Here is a 24,734-nt window from a genome sequence, read left to right on the forward strand (position 1 = left end):
CATCGATTGTTTTCATTTAGGAGATTCCAAATCTGTGTTACAGATTTAGTTACTATTGCTTTAAGCATCTCCTCCGCATTTTTGGGTATTTATACACATTCATTTGTTTGATGGTATTGTTATAGGCAGTTTTTAGACTGCATCTCTGTTGTGAGTGTGTGTGGATGGACAGCTTTCTCAAAGCTTGTCGTAATTTTGACTTTAGAGCTTGGATGTGGATATCGTAACTATAATTATGCTTGAATATTGGGCAATTTAGAGTGATGGTCGCTTGATGAATTAGGTTTAAGCAGTCAGTATATTGTGGGTTGACAGTTGAGGAGTTGTAATGCTCAGGTAGTGTTAGCTGCTTCTTTAGTAGTTTCAATTTATATGGAGACCAAATTATGCGATACATCCCTTGATTAAGCATCAGTGGGAATTTTAATTTTCAACACAGTGGTATCATGCAAGGTGTCCATTCTATTTGTAGAATGTCATGATCACTTGCTGGATTGGGGTTTACTCTAAATGATGTGATTTGACTGATAGCACTAGAAGAGATAAAGATGTAGTCAAGGGTTGAACTAGAAATTCCTCTCGACCATGTTGGAGCTGGAGGGGCGTGGTCTAAGTTTTTTACTTATCTTTAGTCTGCCATATTACGTTTTCTACAATCTGTGACGGAATGATTAGTTCTACTGTGTCAAACTTTGATATATCAGTAAAGCCAATGGATTTAATGTCATCAGAACATATACATTCAAGATCTACGATCGAGTGAAAGGCTGTAAATAGGGTGGTTCTATTCGGAAAGGGGTCTGATTGAAGTCTATCCGACCGACATTGTAATAGTGAGTTTAGTAGATTCCAATAGAGAAGTCTTGTCAGAACTAGGAGCAACTGGATCTGGATCAGATGCTTGCTTTAAGCTTTCTTGACTTGGCATAGATGACTGCACTGGGCTTACATAATGAGTCAGATATTGTTAAGGTGCAGCTGAGTTGGATTCTGAAGAAGGATCTGCTGTTATTATATGTGCCCTTTTCTGTTCTAATCTTCTAAGGTTTGGGCAGACAACATCAAGGTTAACACATATTATTTGCTGAGTCTTGTTTGTTAGAGTTTGTGGATAATGTAAATTTTGCTCTATTATGTCTACTTGTGGAAAAGAAGAGACTGAGTAAACAGACAGGTTCATGAGATCATAATCAGTATTTTTCACATTCGATAGGTCATCATTCACAAGTATTGGGAAAACATTATTAGTATCCACTTTTGACAGAGAATGAGATAAGTTACCTTGAGATGCTGCCAGCAAGCTCTCCCAAGGGACAGCAGAATCATGTGGAAGCAGTGGGGGCTGGAGATTCAGCTCAATTTCTTCAGGGTGATTCACAGAGAGAAATGAGGATTGGCCAGCTTTCTTGGGAAGGGTTAGCCCATCAATGAACTTCTTTGATTTTTATTTGGTGTTTTTTTTTATTTTGCGCAGATTGGTTCTCCAGCTTTTTTTGCGTTTGAGAGATAGCCGAGTAATTTTGCTTTTTGGGCTTTTCTTTTTCTGATTGTTTTGCTGAAATACTTCAAAGATAGGGTCTTGAGAAGTATCAGCTTCTAGGATTTCTGGATTATCATTGCTTGAGTCCAATTATTCCGGGAGATAAATTGAAGAGCGGATTGGTGAAGTAAGTGAGTCAGCTACAGTAAAGTCGGGGAAGAATCGCTCTCCTTCCGGGCTGTTGACAGGCTCAAGGTAGTTTGACAGGATGAATCCATAGTTATATGCGAATTAAGGGGATCCGAATTTTTAGCATCAGACTGGCACGTTACTTCCCACAGAATCCAGTCAATTGTGGCTACTAGGGATCGTACAACAGAGTTATTGGCTCCAATCTTGTGTTCCATGGATTCATAAAGTCATGCTAGTGTTAATACACTTGTATCAAGAGCTGAGAGAGTGGTTTCCAATGGTAAAGAAGTAGGAAGCGGAAAGCCAAAAGATGGCCTTCGTGTTGGTTTGGAAAATGATTTAATGGACGAGTTTCCAGAAAAGGATGTATTATGCGTTTCTGGCACCTGTTTGTTGGTGTATAACATGGGGGAGTTCGATGGCCTTGTAGAAGGAGTGTTTGGTTTTGGTAAGGAAGTTTCACAGCCACTGATTTCAACAGCATGGCTCTTTTTTATTTCAAATCACAGCAGTCTTGTCCCCAGTCTGTCACATATAATGTGCACAGGTGCTTTGGACCTTGTCCTTTCTCAAGGCATTGTGTGATTTATTGTTTTTACAGTAAGGTCCTGGCATTGTGAAATGCTCTCTCGTGTGCTGGGTGTCCGAAAAGACATTCTCTGTGATCCTTTCAAATGCATAGTTTTCTGTCGCTCCAGCCAAAGTAGCACCATACAAGCTGCATAGTTTGTAGTCTTTTAAAGAAACGGGAAACAGTGATTGACACCCCATCATTCTTGTTACCCACCTACTGTATACTTGTACTGGTCTTGGATTCCTTCAAAGATGTACTGTTTTCCTTCACACAACATTCCGAAGACTGCAGTATATATTTCCAGTGCCTGTGCTTGCCTGCCGAGTTAATGGGCATTCCGGAAATGCCACAGTGCGATAATGGGCCTATTGACGCGTGTCCAGGAATCCGACTCAACTAAACACTGCGAAACCAGCTCACCTAAAAAATGCTGCATGTTTGTGGTGTTATTTTAAACAACATTATATACAATCTAACACACTCTACCGCCTAGCAAACGAGATCACGTAGTTTATGTTCTTTAAATTCACAATTGTCCAGTTCCTAGACCTCCATACCCTCGTAACATTTAACAAGCAGAGCAGAGGACGGGGGTGGGGGGGGGGTAATAGAAATAGCCCAATGTTAAGCCTTGCGGGGAGGTTTCATAGCCTACAACCATTGTATTGCTTCAGCAAAACGAACATTTATGTTATTCGTTATTCATTGTATTTTGAGTATTTATCGATTGTGCAAATGCCTTTGAGAAGCATCGGGTGCTTTCATATCCATGGGTTGTTTGGAAAACAGGAAAGGGGGCACACATCAAAGCCGAGCACACTTTACTGTTAAGACATGAGCATTTATTACGGGTGAGGCGGGTGTAGGCTGGCCGGTGTGCTGGGGGTATCTACTGCAGGAAGGAAGTGCTCTTTGAAGAGGATGGTGTTGAGTTCCTTTCTGAATGGTTTCAGTGTGCATACATACAACATCCAACCTATACAAATCTGTGATGAGTAGAACTTAGAAAAGGAAGTGCATCCTCCATGGACCTGTATAGATGCTCTAAGCAGGAATATCACAGCAAAGGTAGTTGGGAACAGTTTGCTGAATTGTACATTGTTCAGTACTACCACCTGGTACTGAAAATAGGTTCTCAGAGCGAGGGCATATACTTATTTCATTTGGGTTAATCTATCAAAACATTGGTTAAGTCATAAGACAGTTCCACAGGATCTGATATCATGTGGTCCGTAAATGTATGCATATTATTCTAAAATGGGTGGTCCATAACTGCATTCAGAAGAAATTACAACATTCAGGAATGAAGCACCAACTCTGGTAAATAGGAGGATCGTACCATGCAAACAACCCTTTTTCTCAGAAGATAAGCAAGGGTAATTTTTGAATTTCATGAAGAGTGTTGGGTATGAAGACTGGTTACACGTACACTTAAGTACTCTGTGTGCTGTTTTCATGTTTTCAATAAGGCGGGTGGGTATGTTCTGCTAGGAAAACCAGTCAGACACAGTTTTTGGGGCATAATACACCCCCTCATGAAAACGGCGGTAAATGCCACCTCCAATGTCTGTGCAACATAGACAGGATCAAAAATCAAATTTACAGTTTTAAAAACCAAGACAAATTTCATGCAGATTGTAGCCACTCTTCCCACTTTAAAATCAGTGCATGTGGCGATGGATGCACACTTTACGCAAGGAACAGCTGGTAGGGAAGATGCAGACGTAACACGCTGCCTCCCAACTCAGTTCAGTTGAAGGAATGAACAAACCACAGAACATGATTTGCTAGTATTGTCACCAGTCTAGTGCCAACAAAATGCCCTGCATCATGTGGCATGGATTGCTCCGGCCAGCGGGTCTCAATTCTAGCGATCATCTGGTTCCTGGAGAAATGGGGTGGGATGTGACCCCGAATCACAAGGCATCCAGACGTTGACTGAAGAGCAAGGTCTTTAATTCCTTCCTTATATGAAAGAGCATTGGCACAGTCTGGACTGGCCTGGATCCTGGAGGAGAGTGACCTGCCTGAGCTACTGAGTTTTGCAGCTAGGTAGGCATGTACACTAGGTTTATGAATCAATGCGCAAGCACGCCCTTTGTGCACAGTATATAATTATTTCATTAGGGACAGGAAGAAGATATCGAACGATGAGATGATGCCTTCATTACATGTTGATATGCCGCGTAAATATTCTCTCTCTTCCTGGGCAGTCTTTTCACATCTACTTACCATCAAATAAGAGAATGCTATGGCAATAGCAGGCGGGGTGCTGGAAGGTGTGCTGTTTCTTTTAGGATCAAGCCCTATGTGTGGGAAAAGCTTAGTTTAACAGTTTGGAAAGGCTTTAGCAAGGAAGGTGCTTGATTCAGCAGGTAGGCTCATCTCTTATCTATAATTTGTCGGAAAAGAAAGAGGGAATTGGAGTTATGTGTTTTACTTGTAAGTTAAATAAGATCATTGACATTTTCATGAAAGATCACACATTTTTCCAACTCTGCTTCTAGCATCACCACAATCAACACATCGGCTGTCTGTTCCACTACACCCATCTTATAATAATATCCTAAGGTAGACAGACTTGCCTGGTTGCTGTCCTGCAGGTTTCTGTACTTTCTGCCAAGGACAAAGCATGTGCTTCTGCGGAAGAGGCTATCACCCTTTTAATAGATCTTCCCACATTCTATCCAGGTGATTCTTTCTTTCAAGAAGGATACACCAATTCGATGAGAATGGTAATACCCATTTCAGAGTAAGGGTGGACAATCTGAACCCCTTCTCTGATACCCAAACAAAATGTGCAAACAGGTGATCACACTCTGTTTCTCGCAGCTTCTTCGATCCCAGTGTTTTCTCCTAATCACCCCAATATATTTGTCCTTGTCAAAGTGGCTCACCCCTGCAGCATCCCCCCTCTGAGTAGTCTCGCTCTGCACCTTTCACTGCCTATCTCTTTCACTTTGTCTCCCTCAGAGTCTCTGCACCACTTCTGCTTTGATCTTCCCTAAGTTTCTTTTTCCTCCTGAGCCTAGTTCCACTGCTGAAATCTACTTACCTACATAAAAATACATGCGTTTTGGGGGCAACCTGTTAGTATACGGGACACACGTATTTAAGATATCTGAAATATGCAGATTAATTTTACAGAATGTTAAACAAAGAGTAAGAAAAAAAGTAAAAAACATCGAAGGGCTTTTTTTAAGCCCAGTCCCGCATACTGTGGGGTAATGTCTAAAGTAAAGCAAAAAGTGCAGTTTCTCGAGTGCAAATGCAGTCATTTCTATTGTTTTAATTTTTATATAATGCGCTTTGTGTTGCCTTACGGGGGAGGACGTTTTCAAAATGGCCACATCATTTATAAATAGCGACAGTGTTTGTCGTATTTTGGTTGCATGCCTGGGCCAACTAATACCAGCTAACAAGGATGAAGGAGAAAGGAATTTGCAATGGGTTCTGTAAAGGTACAACACCAGGGAGTCTGCAAGTCACGTCCATAGTTATAAGGTGCTACGTGGCAAATGACCAATAGAGACGAATAGAAAGCAAATGATGGAAATGAAGCTGAGCTGGGCCGTATATCAAGGAAAGACCATCAAGGTTGCAAGATACGATAAACACTTGATGACCATTTGCACAGTGCATGCCTCTTACATTTCATTCTTAGCCAGCTAAAATAGTATACATTTGATCAACCTTGGAAGGATGTAAAGTTCAGTCAGCCATGGACACATCATCCGTTATATTCAGCACATTTCTCTCTCTCACACACACACACACACACGCATTTCCCACTAAACATGCAAGATGGAAAGAGGTTTTAAATAGTAGCAAAATAATGGGTATTTAAAGGAAGCATACGACCAATAATGTCATGCAAGTGGTCTGCACGTACTTAAACAATTGAAACCTCTCTCTCTCTCTCTCTCTCTCTCTCTCTCTCTGTCTCTCTCTTTCTCTCTCTCTCTCTCTCACACACACACACACACACACACGCGAGATCCATGCATTATTGGAATTTATTGAATGCCAGGTGTTGCATAGGACAGGACACAGTTCACATGCTCTTTCAACAAATTATGTAAATGCTGGTGTTTTAAAATGTGCCTGCCTGCATTGTCTTCATTTATTTAGGAACGAAATGAATTATATGTAATATTGACAAATGCAGGATGATAGGCTATCATAACGAGTCTAGTTATTTACATTTTAAATCACGGTTGATAGATCGGTCTCGATCCTGGAGACTAAGACCTATGTCTTTCATATTTTCAAGTATGGGTTAATTAGTGATGATGTGGTAATTGTGGAATAAGTTTGGCTGCATATTTGGTTTCTTTAGACAGGAGGGGATCCTGACATGTGTTGACAAGGAGACTGCATGTTCAGCGGTGTCTCTCCAGACATGAGTGCACTCAGCTAGAGATTTTGTTTTGTCAGCCTGGGTTTCCCGCTTGGTGCCACTCTGCTACTATCCACAGAGGTGCCCCTCCTGGATGTTCAGAGTGAGGTGTGGACACCAACGTACAGGGCATGAGTCTGCAATCTGCAAACATGGCAGATGTTTAAGACTACAATCATCGTGATCTCCCTTCATTGACTATGATGACAAGAGATTATAGGGATTTTAGTCCAAAGCATCTGGAGAGCCAAAGGCTGCAGACCCATGGGACAGGGTTTTGACAGGGAGTGCAATAAGATGCAATCCGAGTAAGTGTTGGCCATTTAAAGTTGCATTTGTTTATTTAGTAAACATGTTCATAAAGCGCAAACACGGCAAATACTCTGAGCACTGCACAATTTCACATATATAATAATAAACACAGTTCATACGACAACCATAAAATAGTTAACACGTACAAGGTAGATACAAATCAATAAGCGAGTCGAAAAACAGTATTGCAGATCCAGGCTTTAAGTACCTTCCTGAACCTCAAGTAATCATCCTCTGTCTGTATATGAGCAGGTAGTAAATTCCATTAGAACTCCCTGGTGGTGTTTGCATGGTTGTGATTGGTCAATCTGTGGGCTATACGAACTGGTATATCCAGCAGATTGATTACAGCCTGCAATGGTAAGTGGAGTTCTTACCAGTGTGCACGCCGCAGACACGGGCCACTCAAAGCTGAAAAGTTGGCTACGTGTAACACGCAACAGAAAGAGTTGACGTTCCGTTCCTTATTACATGTAGTAAAGCAACGTGAGCAATGTAACCCTGCCCACTGAAATTAAGCAAGAAGAGACGCTTTCACAAGGAAAGCATTTCAAAATGCTGACAAGGAAAAGGAGACTGCTTTCCTAATATAGAACGTGTGCGCTTTCATTTTTGCCTGCATTAATTTTACATGGAACCTTGCCCTGACGTCATCAGTGCACCATTCTATGGGAATTGGCAATCAACAGTAGGAGTTGTAAATGTAAGTTGATTGTTCTTTGTGTATTTGCATGTTAAATAAGTGTGTGTGTGTAAAGACACTGTACAAATGATTTGCAGAGTGTGTCAGACCGGGCGGTAGAATGGAAAGTGAGAGAGTGTTGCAGAGGTTGCGGAAGAGCCCAGTGTAGGTATTAGAAGCATCCAGATGGATGTTGAGGTCTCAGAGGAGTAGAAGTTGAGAGTAGAGGAAAGGAGAGAAGAGGAGAGGTAAACCCACTCTGAGAGGAATAGGGAAACCTGGCCAGGTGGCCTGTAGATGGTGGCCACAGTCAAATAGAGGCCAGGAGAGATAGAGAGCCTGAGAAACAGGCATTCAAAGGAGGAGTATGCCTGCATTGGAGTGACATAAGCAGGGACCCACTTTGGAAAGATCAGAGCTACTCTACCTCCAGGTCGGTTGGTTCTAGGTTCAAAGAGGATCTTGTAGCCATCAGGGAGGAGTGTTTCAAAACTCATGACAGAGCTGGCCATAAACCAAGTCTCAGTGAGAGCGAGGAAATCCAGTTCCAGGATGTGGCAGATGTCAGAGGAGTGTTTGACAGCAGAGGGAGAGTTGAAAGTAGTAACCTGATACAGGTTGCCACATTTGAAAGACTTCTGAGGTGGGGAACCGGTTTGAGGTGCACCCAGTGGAAGTGGTAGTAGGGCCTGAGAGTGGGCAGACGTGGTAGCAGGATGTGGCATATAAGCCAGAGAGGAGGAGAAGGAAGGTGCCAAAGAGGTGGCAGAAGAAGGAGGTGTCAAAGGAGTCTGAGAGGTGCTAATGGGAGTAGCAGGAGAAAGAAGGAATTTGATAAGATGTGGAAGACGCCTATCGAAAAGGAGGAGATTGGGCTAAGGGCCCTGTACAAAACGGTTCCATTCAGATAGACATTAGTGATGGTCTTGACGGAGTAGAAGGAGGCCAAGAGGACCTCCCACTGAGTGTCACCATTAAAGGGAGATGAAGAGATAGGAGAGACAGCCAAGACCATATGGGGTACATAGGGGTCCATAGGTCTGGTGAGGGAATGACAAAGAGGATGTTGGTGAGAGTCTGTCTGGAGGAAGCACTGATGAAATTATCAGTGATAGGGATGCCTGGGTTGGAGACCAGTATGTCCCTCTTGAAATTCTTCCTACCAGACTTAGCGAGAGGGATAGGACAGGAGATTGAGTAGCAGTTAGAGAAGATGGGTGGGAGAAATGGAAAGTACCATACAGGGTGAGAGGAGGAAAGTAGGGAGTAAAAGAGAGAAGGAGAGGTGCACAGCCCAGTGCCGCACAAAGCAGTATGAGCAGAGGAGGAGGGGGTCCCACAGTAGGGAACATACAGGAGGAGCAGACAGATGATACTCAACAGTGCAATGGCACCGCCAGCGTGGTTGGGTCCTAGAGAGTGGGAGAGAGCCTAATGGGACACAGTCACAGTACAACAGTAGCTACAGTAGAAGGGAACCTAGAGAGTGGGAGAGCGCCTAATGGGACACAGTTCACAGACAACAGTCGCCACTGATGAATGGGGAGCTACAGAGTGGGAGAGAGCCTAATGGGACACAGTTCACATTTCACAGTACAATAGTAGCCACAGTAGAAGGGAACCTAGAGAGTGGGAGAGAGCCTAATGTCATACAGCTCACAGTACAAAAGTAACCACAGCTCACAGTTGAAAGGGGACATAGAAGTGGGAGAGAGCCTAAGGGGACACAGTTCACAGTACAGTACAGTAGTAGCCACAGTAGAAGGGAACCTAGAGAGTATGAGAGAGCCTAATGTCACACAGATCACAGTACAACAGTAACCACAGTTGAAAGTTGAAAGCAGACCTAGAAGTGGAAGAGAGCCTAAAGGGACACAGTTCATAGACAACAGTAACAGCTGATGAATGGGACCTAGAGAGTGTGAGAGAGCCAAAGGACCCACAGTTCACAGTACAACAGTAACCGCAATTGAGGGGGACCCAGAGAAGGGAAAACCACATACAAAGTACAGATGACCACTAGAGGAGGGAGTGCCTAATGTTAGGCAGGGACAGAATACATTATGTCAGACGGTTAGGTGAAAGTACGCGCAAAGGCCGGGGCGTTTAATATAGAGCAGCAGTGGCTGCTCCCACTTCCTGCACCTTTCTTACCTTTTCGATCGCTGCTAGTCGACGGCTGCGCACAGTTCTTGCACTTTGCACCGCTACGCTTCCGGTCGCTGCTGGTCGATGGCTGCTTTTGTGTTGCTTTTGTATTATGTCTTAATCATGTATGTTGTGTTATAAAACATGTTAAAAGGTTGATTTCTTTTCTTCAACCAAATAACAATAAAAAAAATAAAGAAAAATATAAATTGGATCAGAGGTGCACTCTGTTCCAGCTGGCATTTTGCAGGAATGCTGTTTTTACTGTGCGCCTACAATGGTTCCAAACCACAGGGCAGTTACTTGGCGTGTCAGAGGACCCTCCCTGCAGATGGGCATGTTTCCACTATACTTTTTAGCATGTAACATTATGAAAGTGATCCTGAATGGCAGAGCTCACTTTCTGAGGCAGAATAACCAATATCATTTTGTCTTAAAAAAATTCAAAAAAAGCTTAGCATCGCCTAGCCTCACAAATAGCATTCTGTCAATGTAAGTCACCTGTTTGTATTTGTATTTGTTTTTATTTTGTTTATATAGCGCTTTACTCCAAAGCACTGAACATTTTGACAACTTGATACATATAACATTATAACAGTAGAAGCTAATTACAATTATGAATCAGTCAAACAAAACAGTAAGAAGAGCAATTAAACTGAAGGGAAGAGGGAGAGTAGTGCAGTAGGACTGAGAGGGAGAGGGAGGGGTGAGGAGGAGAAGGAGGAGGGAAACAGAAGGGGAAAAGGGTGAGAGTGGGGTGCTGGGGTAGGGGAGGGAGATGATCAAGGGAAAAAAAGATAAAGGAAGGAGGGGGAGCAAGAAGGGGAAGGGTTTTCATGGCGGGGAATGGAGAAGGAGAGATTTAAGGGAAGTGCGGAATGAGTTCCTTAATTCTAATTAGGAACTCATTCCTTAATTTCCTGTTCCTTAATTCTAATGAGTGTTTTGTTTTGTCCCCGATCTATAACCTACATTGTTCAAAATCTCATACACTGTCTCACCATTGTTCTCATTATTTCGCTAGTGCACAGTCGCCTTCTGGAATTTCCTACACTATCTGTAAATGTGTTATTATAAGTCATATTTGATCGAAATTGACATTGTTCTTCAAATAAATATAAAAACAAATATCGGACATTTTTAAGTGTGAACGCTGATTTTACTGCTAGAGCCATCTACACTCCATCTACAATTGGAGCACACAAATGTGCTATTCGGGCGCATCCATACAACTAGTGAACAGTAAGCCGCATTAAAGTGCGTTTTTGTGCTCACGGTTTGTATTCATCAGAACTGCATACACTTCTTTCTAGGCAACTGGAATGTAAGCCCGCAACCGCACCATGAATGTCTTTCTGTATTTGCAGAGACAGAGTTCCTCATTTCCTGGCCATATGGTCTGTGCTTTAATGCAAAGTCTGCAGTGCTTCTTCGGTTCAGAGGTCAGGGATTACACATCATTTTTCATGTTTACACATTCATGCTTTATCAGGAAAATGCCTTCTATGAGACGTTCCTTAAAAAAGTCTTTCCAGGTTAATATTGCTGTGCTTCTGTGTGGAACTTGCTAAAAGTGTTTCCTGCATATGCCCTCGGAGAATAAATAACATCTGTTTCTCTCGTTTTCTTCCAGGAGAATGTCGAATCCAAACAGAAGTAAAAGGTAAGAGCATATTTTATCATGGCGGGGCAAGGGTGGGGCAGTGGGTGCGGGGGGGGAAGGGGTTGGAAGTTAAGTGATATAGTAGTTAAGATTAAATCGTGTGCATCAGCATCAGGGTTTCAGATGCAATGCAGTCATGGTATCTGCTAAGAGTTCCACCCAAAGAGCCATGGCAGCCTGGCAAAGCAGAAGAGTACATGTTTACTTTTTCACCTCTAGCTGGCTTGTGTGTTACCATTTCCCAATCGCGGATGTCATTATTCGCTTTCACTGTGGACTGCGATGTATACTAAAAGCCACAGGTTTTTGAAACCAGGTGTGTTCTCAGAACAATAAGATTCCACTGTCAAGAGAGGGTTGTCTGGATGGAGATGCCACAGATGCAGAGTACGTTTCGTTGATGAGTGTGAGCTCTTTAGTGTTGGGGGTTTGCTTGATCACAAAACTGTAGTCTCATACATTGCTTAAGTATTTCGTATGGTTCAGGATGGCCCCGCCCTTTATGAGGATTCTAAGTTTACCCAGGGCGCTAGGCGCATTCACTGCACAAACCTGCACCAACCTGCTCACATGTACTGAGTCCTAATGTGCAGGCCACAACTGTACAGTGTTGATTATGTTGCCTGACTTTGAGCCAGGGCATGTATTCTTGAATTTAAGGGGGGCAGGAGGCTGCCCTGCACCTTCTCCGGAGCTGTATCCCATATCTTCACCCTCATAAGAGGTATCATCTGAAGAGACCCCATTTTGGACTTGCAAAATACCAACCCCCCCTCCCCCACCCCACACACTGAGGAAGGAGCACTGTGAGGTGTCCATTTTCTGCAACCCTCAGATTCTAGCATGGCCTGAAACATGTCTGAAGTGGGAACAATAGGAAGACCTTCAATATGCTCTGCCTAACGTTCACATGTCTTTATGGACTGTCTCCACTGTACCTTCAAAGGGAAATCCAGCTCCATACCCATGAGATCATTATGATCTGCAGATAAGATCCTCTTGGTGATCACTGCATCTCAGTTCATCTATTGAGGTGATCACAGGTTCTATGTGCGCTCTGTTAACTTGTGTATGTGTGTCAGCAGTACTTGATAGCATAGAACACACTAAGGTAATTACGAGTGCCTGTGGTGCGTTATAAGCAAAACATACACATTGCCAATTGCAAACGTGTATCAGAGGAGCAGGGAGTCTCTGCTCTATATGGGGCATTTGTTTATCCAGAAATTACAGAAGGGGTGCGAAACACCTTCGTGTTCATACCCCCTAGCAATTCCTGCACCAAAAGCAGCGCTTGATTGCCTTTTCTTCTGTTGTACATAACTACGTAACTATTACAACGTAGACACTGGACACTTATGGGCATTTCACAGTCATCTGACTTGCAGGTGGAAACGTAATATGTGGAGTGCCATGATAATCTCGTTACTTGTTGATGGGCTTCCAGATATCTGAATTGCCTAATTCAACCATCTATAGCATGTAAAGCCACACAGATCTCAGGCAGTCACCTCTATGAACACATTAACCAATCTCAGACACTCTCCTTTGGCTCTCTATGCAAGTAGAATGCATGTTAAAGATGGCTATCATAATCTACAAAGCTGTTGCCTCCAAATACCCTATCTCTGGATGATCACAAGACGGATGCAGCAAAGAGGAGCTGTGCCTAGAATCCCCAGTCTTCCAAAGCCATACAACGTGTGCATAGCCACAGGACTGAATACACACAACCCACTAAGATCTACACTATTTCACTTTCCCAACACACTCTTTCCCTGGGAATAGTCTAGGCTGATGTGGTCATTCATCCAAGGCCTCGTCCAAAACATTCCTCCTTTTGAGCGCCCTACATTAAATCTTATACATACAACTGTGCTGTGCTGCCAAAATGATCCCTCAAGAGAACAAAAAAAGACGATTGCTCTCCCGTAATATTACCTCAATCCTTTTATGCTGTGTTTTCAGCTATGCTGTAATGCAAAACTTTTAAGTCATCCACCTACCCATAAACCTTGTTCTCTAACTACCTTACATAATTGTTTCCCTAGTTCTCTAAACCGACATTCATGGAATACATGCCATGCAATGCCACTGAATCTCAGTCTAGTGGATACCTGGGTGTTCTGCCTATCTGATTAAACATTACACTTGAATGAATTTGTAAGCAAAACTCCACATTATGCTTTCAACTGGCTTCCTCATCACTTCATTGAGGCGTTGCTTCTGCTAACAGACTTTCCAAACCACCCTTTCCCACATCAGCTTGGACGATTCTCAGTACTGTTGTATTCCTTCCTCCAGGTTTATGTACGTTTGGTGCTTTCCTTTAGCTATACTACAAGGTCCCTCCCACCCCTACACTTGGCATGGCCTTTCTCCCAAATGTATTGAAGAGTATTGCTAATTAATCGGGACATTCCTAAATAGCAGAACAAATTCTTATTTCTTCCTATTTGGAAACGTAGCACTGACATCTATAACTGGATGTTCTGCCATATGTAAATATATTTTGTCGATGGTAAAATAATCATTATTCTTTGATATCAATGTGTCAACATAATTCATGAATTTAAATATCCAAGTGAACATACAGATGTAGAATTTTACAAATTGGGATCCACAGCAATCCTTGAAACCTTTCAATTTAGGAAATGTAGATGGTCCACCCTTCTCAGGACTGCAATACCAGTGGATAGGTAAGGGACAATGCATGATTTGGGCTAAAGAAACAATACTAAACAAATACACCCTTAACAATGTCAATTCCCATAACTAGCTTTAAATGTTCTGACTATCTATTTAAGTTTAATGTCTATCGATATGTATAGTGACCCAGAATGCAACCCTGTGCAGTGTGTTATGGCTTTGGATGGAAATGCTCCTAGGAATCCATGATACACTGGAATTAGAATTAGAATTAGAATTAGAATTAAATCATCTTCACAACCTACGTATCAAGGGGAACACAAGTCGCAAGTACCTGCAGGTTTTAGTGTGAGCCATGCATAGGCTAAGAATCAGAAGGGAAGGATGGAATAGTATTTCGAGTTGACTGTGGTGGAGGAAGTGAGAGCTGTTGATTCATTTCAGAGAAAACCTTTCTATAATGTGCCCTTTTGTTAGACATGTTTTGTCAGAAGGACCATGACAAGATCTGTGAGATTGGAAGGGCAGTTTCATGTTGAATGTGTTCTTTGTGTATGCTTTTGATTACTCTTTGATATACATGATTCTTTCCATGCTAGATAATTGTTTTACAATACTTAAAAAAAGAGTATCACTTTTCTACCATTTACCAATATACAATATACCATACCATATACCATATACCAAAGTGTGCTGCTTTGAAACACTGCCTTGTTGTATAAGCGTAATTGAATCAACTCTTCCAGACAATACCCTTGCAAAGCACCTGCATTGGTTATTCCAAGTTTCTCATTTAGTTATGTATGCCACATGTGGATTCAGTAGTAGGGTCAGGATTCCTGGCATTTCTTTTCTTTAGCTCTTGATGCAAATCTCATGTGTAATTTGTTTATGGAAAAGAGCATCAAACATTTTGCTCTTAGATTACTTGCAGACTAGGGAGATTTGAGTTGTTTCGTCTTTTGCTGGAGATGAGGTCTGGCAGGAGACACAATGCTTTGTAGTGTAGAGAAAATAAAAGTATGTAGATGCATCTGTGTGATATTCGTTTCTATAATAAACATATAGGGCCTCATTACACGGACGGCGGTAAGGGTTAACGGTCACCGTTAATGGTACCGGTGACCGTTAAACCTTACCGCCTTACTACGAGGTCCCTTTGCGGGTTTGAGACATTACCGCCTGCTTTTTGCAGGCGTTAAAAACCAACCCGCAAAGGGACCAGGGAGCTAATTACGGTACCGCAATTTGCGGTGCCGTAATTAGCACCTTCCCCATTCCCATTATGCCCTATGGGGAAAAAATGGGAATGGGGAAGGGCAATGGGGGAAGGGGGAATTACCGCCCCACCAACCTTGGAATAGGGCGGTAATTCCCCTTTCCTCCAAGGCGGTGCCGGTATTTTACTGGCATGGACCAAGGTGCTGATAGCACCTTGGTCCACCGCCGTCCGTGTAATGACGCCCACAGGCTCAAATAAATCCTCCAAACATAGTGTGCTGTCAGAAGTGAAAGTCCAGAGGAAGAAGTGTACGAACAAAGAAACATATTTGTGTTTGTGACCAGTACACAGTGATTTGAGTGGGGAATTGAGGGGGTACTAGCAAGAAGGCTGGACCTAAATACTAGACATGAGGGGTGGGGCTTGGGCAAGACGTGGCCGTGCCGTTTTAAGATATCACATGGGAGATGTGATTTTTCTGCACCAGCCTCTCTACATTTGTTAGTTTTCTAATGTGTCCCAGTGTATTTAAAAACTGGGCAAACTTTGCCCTAGTGCTAATACTGTGCAACTTTGCACTTGCACCGGTGAAAAGTTTCTGTAATCTGGCCCATGGTTGCTTCTGTGCTGTGAAAGGGCTGACTGCAGAGGTCGATGCCTAACATTATAAAAAAAAAATATATATATGATTTATTTGTGTGTTTCAGTTTACAATGACACTTTTCACACAGGTTATTAAAGTAAAACATAATCATAAATATATATCATACAAATAAAAGAAAAGAAAAGCGAGAAACAGTCAAATTAAGAGCAAAAACAGGTACACAAGTAGAAAAGTAAACAAGTCATTGCTATCTAAACTCTACCCCTTTAGCTAAAACCATTTCAAATCAAGTAAACAAATCTGACAATATCCATATGATCACAGAACATCATTGAATTCAATCCATTCAGGATCGGCCAGACGTGACTAGTTTAGACTTGGTCGCACCAGACCCGGTACAATACACTTTCTCTTTGTTGCATTATTGCATTACGTTAAAAAAAATCTTTACCAGATGTTTAGTTAAGGCTAAAATGAGAGACTGGTTAAGCGTTAACATCAATCTGCCCCAGAGACAGACAGAATCGGAGAGGAAGAATGAATGAAAGGGCCAGGGTTTATAATCCTCTCCTTTACAAGTGTTGGATAGACTATTACCAAATGGAAAAGGGATTCCAGAGGCCCCGGCCCACATAGCATTCACAAAGTTCCAGAGGCAAGCCTGTTTTGTGTCTAATAACCTCTTAGGTTGGGAGACAATTGAGACGGAATTTCAAATACCACTCCCTGGGCCTCATTACGAGGTTGGAGGTAGCCATGGCGCTATTGGCACCATGGCTGCCTCCAAACTCGTTCCGACTCCGCCCTGGTGAATAGAGCAATTACCGGTCCATTCCAAGGTTGGCGGAACCAGTAATTCCCCATTCACCATGGCCCTTCCCCATTCCCATTTGAGCCCTCATAGGGCTCAATGGGAATGGGGAAGGCGCTAATAACGGTACCGCAAATTGCGGTACCGTTATTAGCTCCAGAGTCCCTTTGCCGGTCCCGTCCTTAATGCCTGGAAAAACTAGGCGTTAAGGGAGGACCCACAAAGGGAACTCGTAGTAGGGCGGTAAGGGATTACGGCACCGGTGCCCTTACCGGTGCTGGTAATCCCTTACCGCCCACCTCGTAATGAGGCCCAGCCTGTGTTTATAAGATGGAAGTTTAGATAAGTAGGATCTGGATATATCAGAAGGGAGGTAGACGTTCATTTGCTTTTTATACAAATTTAGATTTACTAGATGTTCAAAATCCATTCTCTTGTCCCAACACATTTCTTTACCGCCCATAATCGGAGTCCATGACATTGAGCCCAATCGTTTGTTGAAAAATTAAGCATCTCTTAAAAAATGAGGTAAGAAAGGGACTAGCTTTTGACCTCTTTGTTAAATGTTTATTCAAGTAAAAACCCAAAGTAGGTTTTTTCAGAGTGCATTCGTTTGTTTAGGTGGGATAAACTCGTTTTTACATATTGTGCTTACCAAGAGCTCAAGCCCATTTCCAATCTGATTACACTGATTGGAAATGAATTAGGAAGGCGCAGAACTGCCTTTCAGATTTACCCTTCCTAACAATCCAAGAATGCCCTATTCTTAAATGCAACCAGTTCCAACCATACAAGATAATTGCGGTTACCTTTAATCTGTAAAACTCTATTAACGGTGCCAAAGAAAAGGCACACAATTTATGTTTTTGCATCTTCATTAGAGAGACACAAGGTCGAGTTTTCCCATCCATTGTTTCTATTTGGATTTTAAATTGGGCTTTTGCTGATATGGTAAAACCCAGATAGGTTAGTGAGTTCACCATTGTGATATGGATTTTATTCAGTCTACAGAAAATATGATTTGGATTTTAACCTGGTATACGATTTTGAAGGGTTGATTGTCAGCGGATTTTTTCCTAGATAGCCATCAACTCTGTCTAGGAACCATTGAAATTCTGCCAGAGTATACTCCAGCAGGACAGGGACATTGGTGTAAGCTACAATATTCACCTTGAGTTCTGTCCATAAGGGTGCAGCTCTTCCAAGGTTTGCTTTTCTCTCATAAATCAGACAGGTAAAGAGGGTGGGGCTAAGACGCACCCCAACCAAACTCCTTTCCTTACTGGTGTGTCTCTAGACGGATCTCCCAACGTGTTTGACCTGACTGTTATAGAATTCCCTGTGTATAATAACTGAATCCTATGCAGGAGACCCAAGTTAAAACCTCACTTCCTTAGTTTTTGCCATAGCCTTAAGATGTTAATGTTGCTGAATGTGGCTGATAGGTCTATCGCTGCCACATATAGGGATTTACCAAAGTTCCCACCTATATCTGAAGTGCATGCGCACAGTGCAAAAGCACCAGTAAGAGTCCCAACACTTTTCCTGATGCCTGTTTTTAAATAACTAAATATTTTTGAAGACTCAGCCCAGACAGTTTATTCCTTTAGTACCAAGTTTGCAAAAAATGTTGATAGAGGAGTCAATCAGAGCAATTGAATGGTAGCACACCGGGTCAATTCTATCATGTTTCTAGAGATGTTAACCACTAGAGTTTTTTGCCAGGAGGTAGGGCAGTATTCACTGGCAGCAATGTGTAAACAAAGTTTAAATAGAAAATCCGCCCATAGCGTGTGATTGTCTAACAATTCTGTTTGCCACTCCTTCCCAATGACCATCTCCACATCTCTTTGATCAAATATGAATAATCAATTTGTGCTCTAAATGTGTTGGTAAGGTGTGCTACCCAGGCTTCCTTTGACTCACAGCAACACTGTATCATCAATTGGGAATCGTTGGTATTATTCAAGATTTGCCAAATTGGTTGTGCATCTTTGTTGGCCAATTTCGTAAACATAAGCTGATTTTTGGTAATACATTGTTGGATTCTATGGAATTTAAGGTATGTGTGATAAGCCTGTTTTTCGAGTTTGCTATTTCGTCCCTTTTGAATGCCTTTATTCATTATTTTAATTGATCTTCGCAGCTTGCTTTCTTTTGCCTGATTTCTTTGTCAAAACAGATCCTATTGTCAGAAAGAAAGGGACCACCTGGCAGGTCAATTTGTTATTTGTTTAGTGGTAACATTTGCCAGTCTGGATAATAGTGCTGGAAGGTCTATGGGGAAGGATCATGTGACTTTTTCATTGTTAGATACATTCTCTGACCATTTTCTTAGTCTGCTATTCTGCTATTGGCTTTATTTCTATGACCAAGCTGAGAAATGCTTACATTATTGCCTGTCACTACTAGATTTTACAAGCCACATTTAAGATTAGGTATAGCTTGACGTGGTTGCTGAGGTGGGTTCTTACTATACCAAAGATGGGAGCCTCCCTCATGTCTGTATTCTTTATAAACAGGTAGTCAATGGTGGATGATGTTACAGAATTGTACCATGTCGGAACTTTCTTCAATTGACCTTCAAATAGAAAATTCGTTGGCAGGAATCCCCATCTAGAGAGGAAAGATGACCATATTCCACCATAGGTACTCCTTTCTTCGCACCATAGGACACTGGGATAGAAATACCTTTATTCTCATCAAGTGCATCCAGGTCAACCTCAGTGATATTAAAGTCACATTTAAAATCTCCTCTTATGATGATTAAACTGTCTGTGTAGCACGTCTGCAACTTTATCAGTATATTTTCAATTTCATCTAATAGTGTTTCTAAATCAGAACAAACTGAATTAAAATATATATATCTAACAGTAACATGTTTAACTGATTTTTCCCACTGAAGTCTATGATTTCCGTGACTAATCATTTCCAACAACGTATAGAACGATTTTTACTAATCTTAATGTCAGTTAGTATACTTCCCTTCGGTCTCCCACATGGACCTTTTTTGATGGTATGTTATTTAACAAAAACCCATCAATCAGTGGGCAAACAATCAGCCATGTCTCTTGGAGCAATACGAAATCATAGTTGGCCAAAATGTTGGTCGGTTTGCCCTGAATAAATACATTATAGCCACATGAGTTCCAGCTCAGAATATACAATTTAGTATTTTCTAAATCCTTGTCTGTTGACTGAGGTCATCAGGAGGGCGCTAGCAAGCTAGTGTAGCACCTTGAAACACTTGTGTATAGGCACGTTATGAATGCCATATCATATCATATCTTATCTGGATGAGGACTGGTCTCTTTTGACGTTCCTGCGTTGTTTATTGTCGAAGTAACAAGTCACATTCAAGTTGTTATGGGGGTTTTCAACGAAGCAATCTGATTGGTGAGCATGATAGCTTTCAAACCCACCTAACAGAAAATCTTCATGGTAGTCGTACACACGTTTCTCAATTAATTTTGAAGAGAAATGAACTGCACATTTTCCTCTACATGATTTGTCGAATAGATGCACAAATCCTAAATCAGAGGATGTGATGAAGCTCAATTCAGGAAATGATGATAATAGATCCAGTATTCTAGATCTGTTTAAGGAGAAATGGTGCTCTTCTTCGAATTCTGATTCAAAAAGTATTGGTTGCAGCAACTCTACTCTGTTCCTAGCGAGTAATTCACTGTTCTTCTCCGTGTTGGGTCCGTTGTTTCTACCTGCTGATGGTATGGGGTCAAATGTAGTTCTGTTTCCTTCCCGAAATCCAGTGGCTGCCATTTTGTTGATCATGTCCACATAAATGCCAGTCACGCTGTTATCCAGGTGGACACTGAGTCTTGGCCCCACAGGCTTTATATCCCTGTCACAATTCATGGTTATCTGGGTACCTGACACAGGATTCATGGAACAGGTGTCAGATGAAGTGATCACTTGCTGGTCCTCCATCTTTCATCGCTTTCCTTCCTTTTCCTTGACTTGTGTTCCTTGCTCTTCTGCTTCACAGCATTCAGATTTTATGAGGACTGCTTTGGGTTTGTTTGACTCATGCTCACAGTAACTGTGTTTGCTCCAGGGCAGTCTATGATGGTAAAAGTAGTAGGGGCCTGCTCCTTAGTTACACCACTTCCTGTTGATTTCTTGTGGACAGCTTGCAGGATATTACGTAGACATTTCCCTCAATGCTTTGCTGTTTGTCCCGAAAGTCCTCTTAATGTTTTTTTTTTTTGTTTTCTCTTTGTGGTGATGGTAGCTGACCCTTGCCTTCTTCTGACTGAAGCAGTTTTAATGAGGAGGTCTTCCGGCCGATCTTTAGAGGCTGCTTAGGAGGCCCTCTTACAAACAATTAGGGCACTGACTTCCACCATCTATAGAATCAACAATTGCGTCTCCTACGACTAGATTGTGGTTACCTAATGTCAGTAGTGAGCTAATTTCGTTTAATATGCCAGAGTTTGCCCTAACTTCATGTGCCACTGTGTCGTAGAGACGGATGAAGGATTGAAGCACGATGTTCAAAGCTGCTAACGTGCTCATACTTGATTCGGAGGTGCCCTTGAAGGAGGAATCGTCTCCTTGGAAAGGAAGGGAGGATCGGACCACCCTAACAGAGGAATCAAAGCCTGGTTCACAGTTTTGATTAATGGAGTCAGTAATACTATTAACATCCTTTGTGTTAAATAGGCCCGGGGACATACTTAGCCTTTCATTGACTTTTTCATTGCTTCAATTTCATTCTCAAGGCTGATACAGTCAGTTAATATAGTGGTACTCATTCTGTGTTCTACTTCACTAAGAACCGGGTCGGATAATTCATAGACTGTATCACAGTCAGCCACCGCCCCAACCATTTACAAATCAGTGATTATGAGAACCGACTGAATACAGGGGTGGACTCTGGAGATTTCCCGGTGGGCCTCTGCACCCTGGGCCCTTTTGTGTGGCAGTTCCAAATTGTCTCATAGGAGATTGGGCTTGCTGAAAATGTGTCATATGGGGCCACTTTGAACATTATTTCCAGGGCCACTTTTGGTCCCCAGTAATTATCTCCAGGCCCTATTTTAGTTCCCAGTCCAACCTGACTGAATAGCTTGGCTGTACGTTTTGTTTTGCACTTGGAGAAAGAAGGTTGTAATTTTCCCCTGTTCTTAAGTTCAAGGAAATTTACCATATGGTCCCAAGTTGGTTGTCATCTCTTCAGGAGGCGTAGTTACACCCTCACTTGTCAAATGGTAGCAATTACTTTTGCCCCTCATCGTAATTGCCATAGGGTGTCTTCCTTGCGGTGTCAAATTCACAATATTCAGCACTTCAGACCCTCCGTTATCAAATCAATGCCATAGAACGTCCCCTTCCTGTCCCCTCCTCCCCTGGAGGTCGCACTATATTTGCAGTGCGTACTGTCCCTGGACCTTGTCCCTGGAACCTGGAGACTCAAAGTCAGAGACAGAGAGAGAGAGCTAGGTTTTGAAAACATGTGCTTGCTACGTGTGGCACTTGGCATAGAATTGTTTAGTATAAACGGCCACTGCAACGGCAACCAGACCTTTCCACAAGCCTTATAAAACCTTAAAGCGCAGATTATATTAGCCATTGTACAAAATTGTTGTGTTGTCTGCAGAGTTTCAATATTACCCCATGTAAAGGGGAGAAGGTAGTGGCCGGTCCAAAAACACTATGTACTGCACCAAAAAACTAAGCATTTAAACACAGAGTGCTAGGCATTGAGTGTTACCTCCACTGGTGAGCTGCTGGGCCACAACCCTCAAACTCTCAGGCCATGCAGTGCTCACGAAGCCGGTAGGCTGCCTCGCCCCCCGTGAGCGCCAAACACCCGCACTCTACGCTTTCTCCACTCTCTCAAGATGCTCTCTTGCCACCCTCTGTAGGGTTCACGACCGCAGCTCTGTACACTGAGCAGTAATTGGCAGTAAACAGTGAACAGCCGATGGAGAGTTCAGAGCAAAGAACCTCCAAGCGTGAAGGAAAGTTGTCAAGCTGCACCTCTCCCAGTGTCACAGACTGATAGAAGATGGAACGGACGAACGAGAACGCTTCTAACAACGAAAACATAAGTAGAGGCAGGTACACTAATAGGAATAATAGCAACCTTCACCCCTCTCTACCTGGCCTTAAACCTGCCAGAAAATACTTGGCAGAAGGTGGAGTTGGTAGGGAAAGCCCTGGCAGATCCATGAGATAGGATCCCTTTTTGGATACTGACGGGTTTCCGCCACATAGAGCCCCAGCCTACCTAGAGCCCTTCCTGTAGATGGTACATGTTAATAGGATGGATACATAATGTACGGGAAAGTATGTGATGCTAATAGGGCAAGAGGGTTAGGTATAGTTTCACGGAGCATTTTGCCCAGCGCGTCTATGCTTCGTTGTCTATGGGATAGCCCGTTCACCTGGACGACGCATTATATATTTATAATGAGGTTACTCAGATGTTGTCTAACTACATAGCACTCAAATATATTGATTTAATAACAATGTTCGGAAATGAATGCCATGCTTATTTTTTTTAATTAACGCTCAATATTACATCAAGAATCGTCCCTGCCAAATCAAACATTGAACCAGCCAGTGCTTTGAACATGGTGCTTAGTTTTAACCTGCTGAAGCGCCAGGGCATTCCTGATGCTTGGTTTGCCAACTTGAATTCCACAGTGTATGAATGGGGCATGGCAAGAGGTGGCCAATAGTGCCATGCCACAGCTGTGCTTAGGTTGTGATGAATTGAGAGGCTACTCTAGAACAGTTGGAGAAGGACAGTCTCCAATAGGTTTGGTTATATGTTGGCACGTCTAACGAAACATACTGTGAGGTACATGCTAAGGCATTCAGAACATGTTCACTGAAATGCTCACACAAATGTATTCAGGATGCGAAACACATAAGGTCAAAATGAAAAGTAAATATACAAATGAGCAAATAAATAAGAAGTGTTTTACAGCAGAGTGATATGATACAATATTGATATTATTGGAGTTCATAATGGTTTTCCAAATCGATGTATCGGACCGCTGCAGCCCGAGACAAAGCATACTGCAAGCTCAATAGAACACGTGTGCCCTTTGCGGGCCGAGACAAAGCATACTGCAAGCTCAATAGAACACGTGTGCCCTTTGCGGGCCGAGACAAAGCATACTGCAAGCTCAATAGCACAAGTGTGCCTTTGCGGCCCAAGACAAAGCATACTGCAAGCGCAATAGCACATGTGTGTCTTTGCAGCCCAAGACAAATAATACTGCAAGCGCAATAGCACATGTGTGCCTTTGCGGCCCGAGCCAACGCCTACTGCAATCTCAAGAGAACACGTGTACCTTTGTAGCGTGAGACAAAGCATACTGCAAGCTTTAGAGAACACGTGTGCCTTTGCAGCGCAAGACAAATCATACTGCAAGCTCAAGAGAACATGCGGGCCCTTTGCAGTGCGAGACAAAGCATACTGCAAGCTCAAGAGAACGCGTGTACCTTTGCAGCGCGAGACAAAGCATACTGCAAGCTCAAGAGAACGCGTGTGCCTTTGCAGGGCGAGACAAAGCATACTGCAAGCTCAAGAGAACACGTGTGCCCTTTGCAGTGCGAGACAAAGCGTGCTACAAGCTCAAGAGAACGCGTGTGCCTTTGCAGTGCGAGACAAAGCATACTGCAAGCTCAAGAGAACATGCGGGCTCTTTGCAGTGCGAGACAAAGCATACTGCAAGCTCAAGAGAACGCGTGTACCTTTGCAGCGCGAGACAAAGCATACTGCAAGCTCAAGAGAACGCGTGTGCCTTTGCAGGGCGAGACAAAGCATACTGCAAGCTCAAGAGAACACGTGTGCCCTTTGCAGTGAGATACAAAGCGTGCTACAAGCTCAAGAGATCACAGGTGCCTTTGCAGAGCGAGACAAGGCACACTGCAAGCTCAAGAGAACACATGTGCCTTTGCAGCCCGAGGCCAAGCATACTGCAAGCTCAAGAGAACACGTGTAACTTAGGAGATAGAACT

The 24,734-nt window shown here is 42.7% G+C and overlaps 1 protein-coding gene across 1 annotated transcript in view; it reads left to right on the forward strand.

Annotated features, from left to right (window-relative positions):
- CPZ (carboxypeptidase Z) overlaps nucleotides 1-24,734 on the forward strand; it is a 435,147-nt gene that overhangs the window by 110,151 nt on the left and 300,262 nt on the right. The window contains exon 2 of the mRNA XM_069632030.1: nucleotides 11,421-11,450. Coding sequence (XP_069488131.1) covers nucleotides 11,421-11,450 — 30 coding nt within the window. The remainder of the gene's footprint in view (nucleotides 1-11,420; nucleotides 11,451-24,734) is intronic.

This window comes from Ambystoma mexicanum, chromosome 6q, assembly GCF_040938575.1.
Source record: "Ambystoma mexicanum isolate Mex_15411 chromosome 6q, UKY_AmexF1_1, whole genome shotgun sequence".
NCBI classification, from domain to species: Eukaryota; Metazoa; Chordata; class Amphibia; order Caudata; family Ambystomatidae; genus Ambystoma; species Ambystoma mexicanum.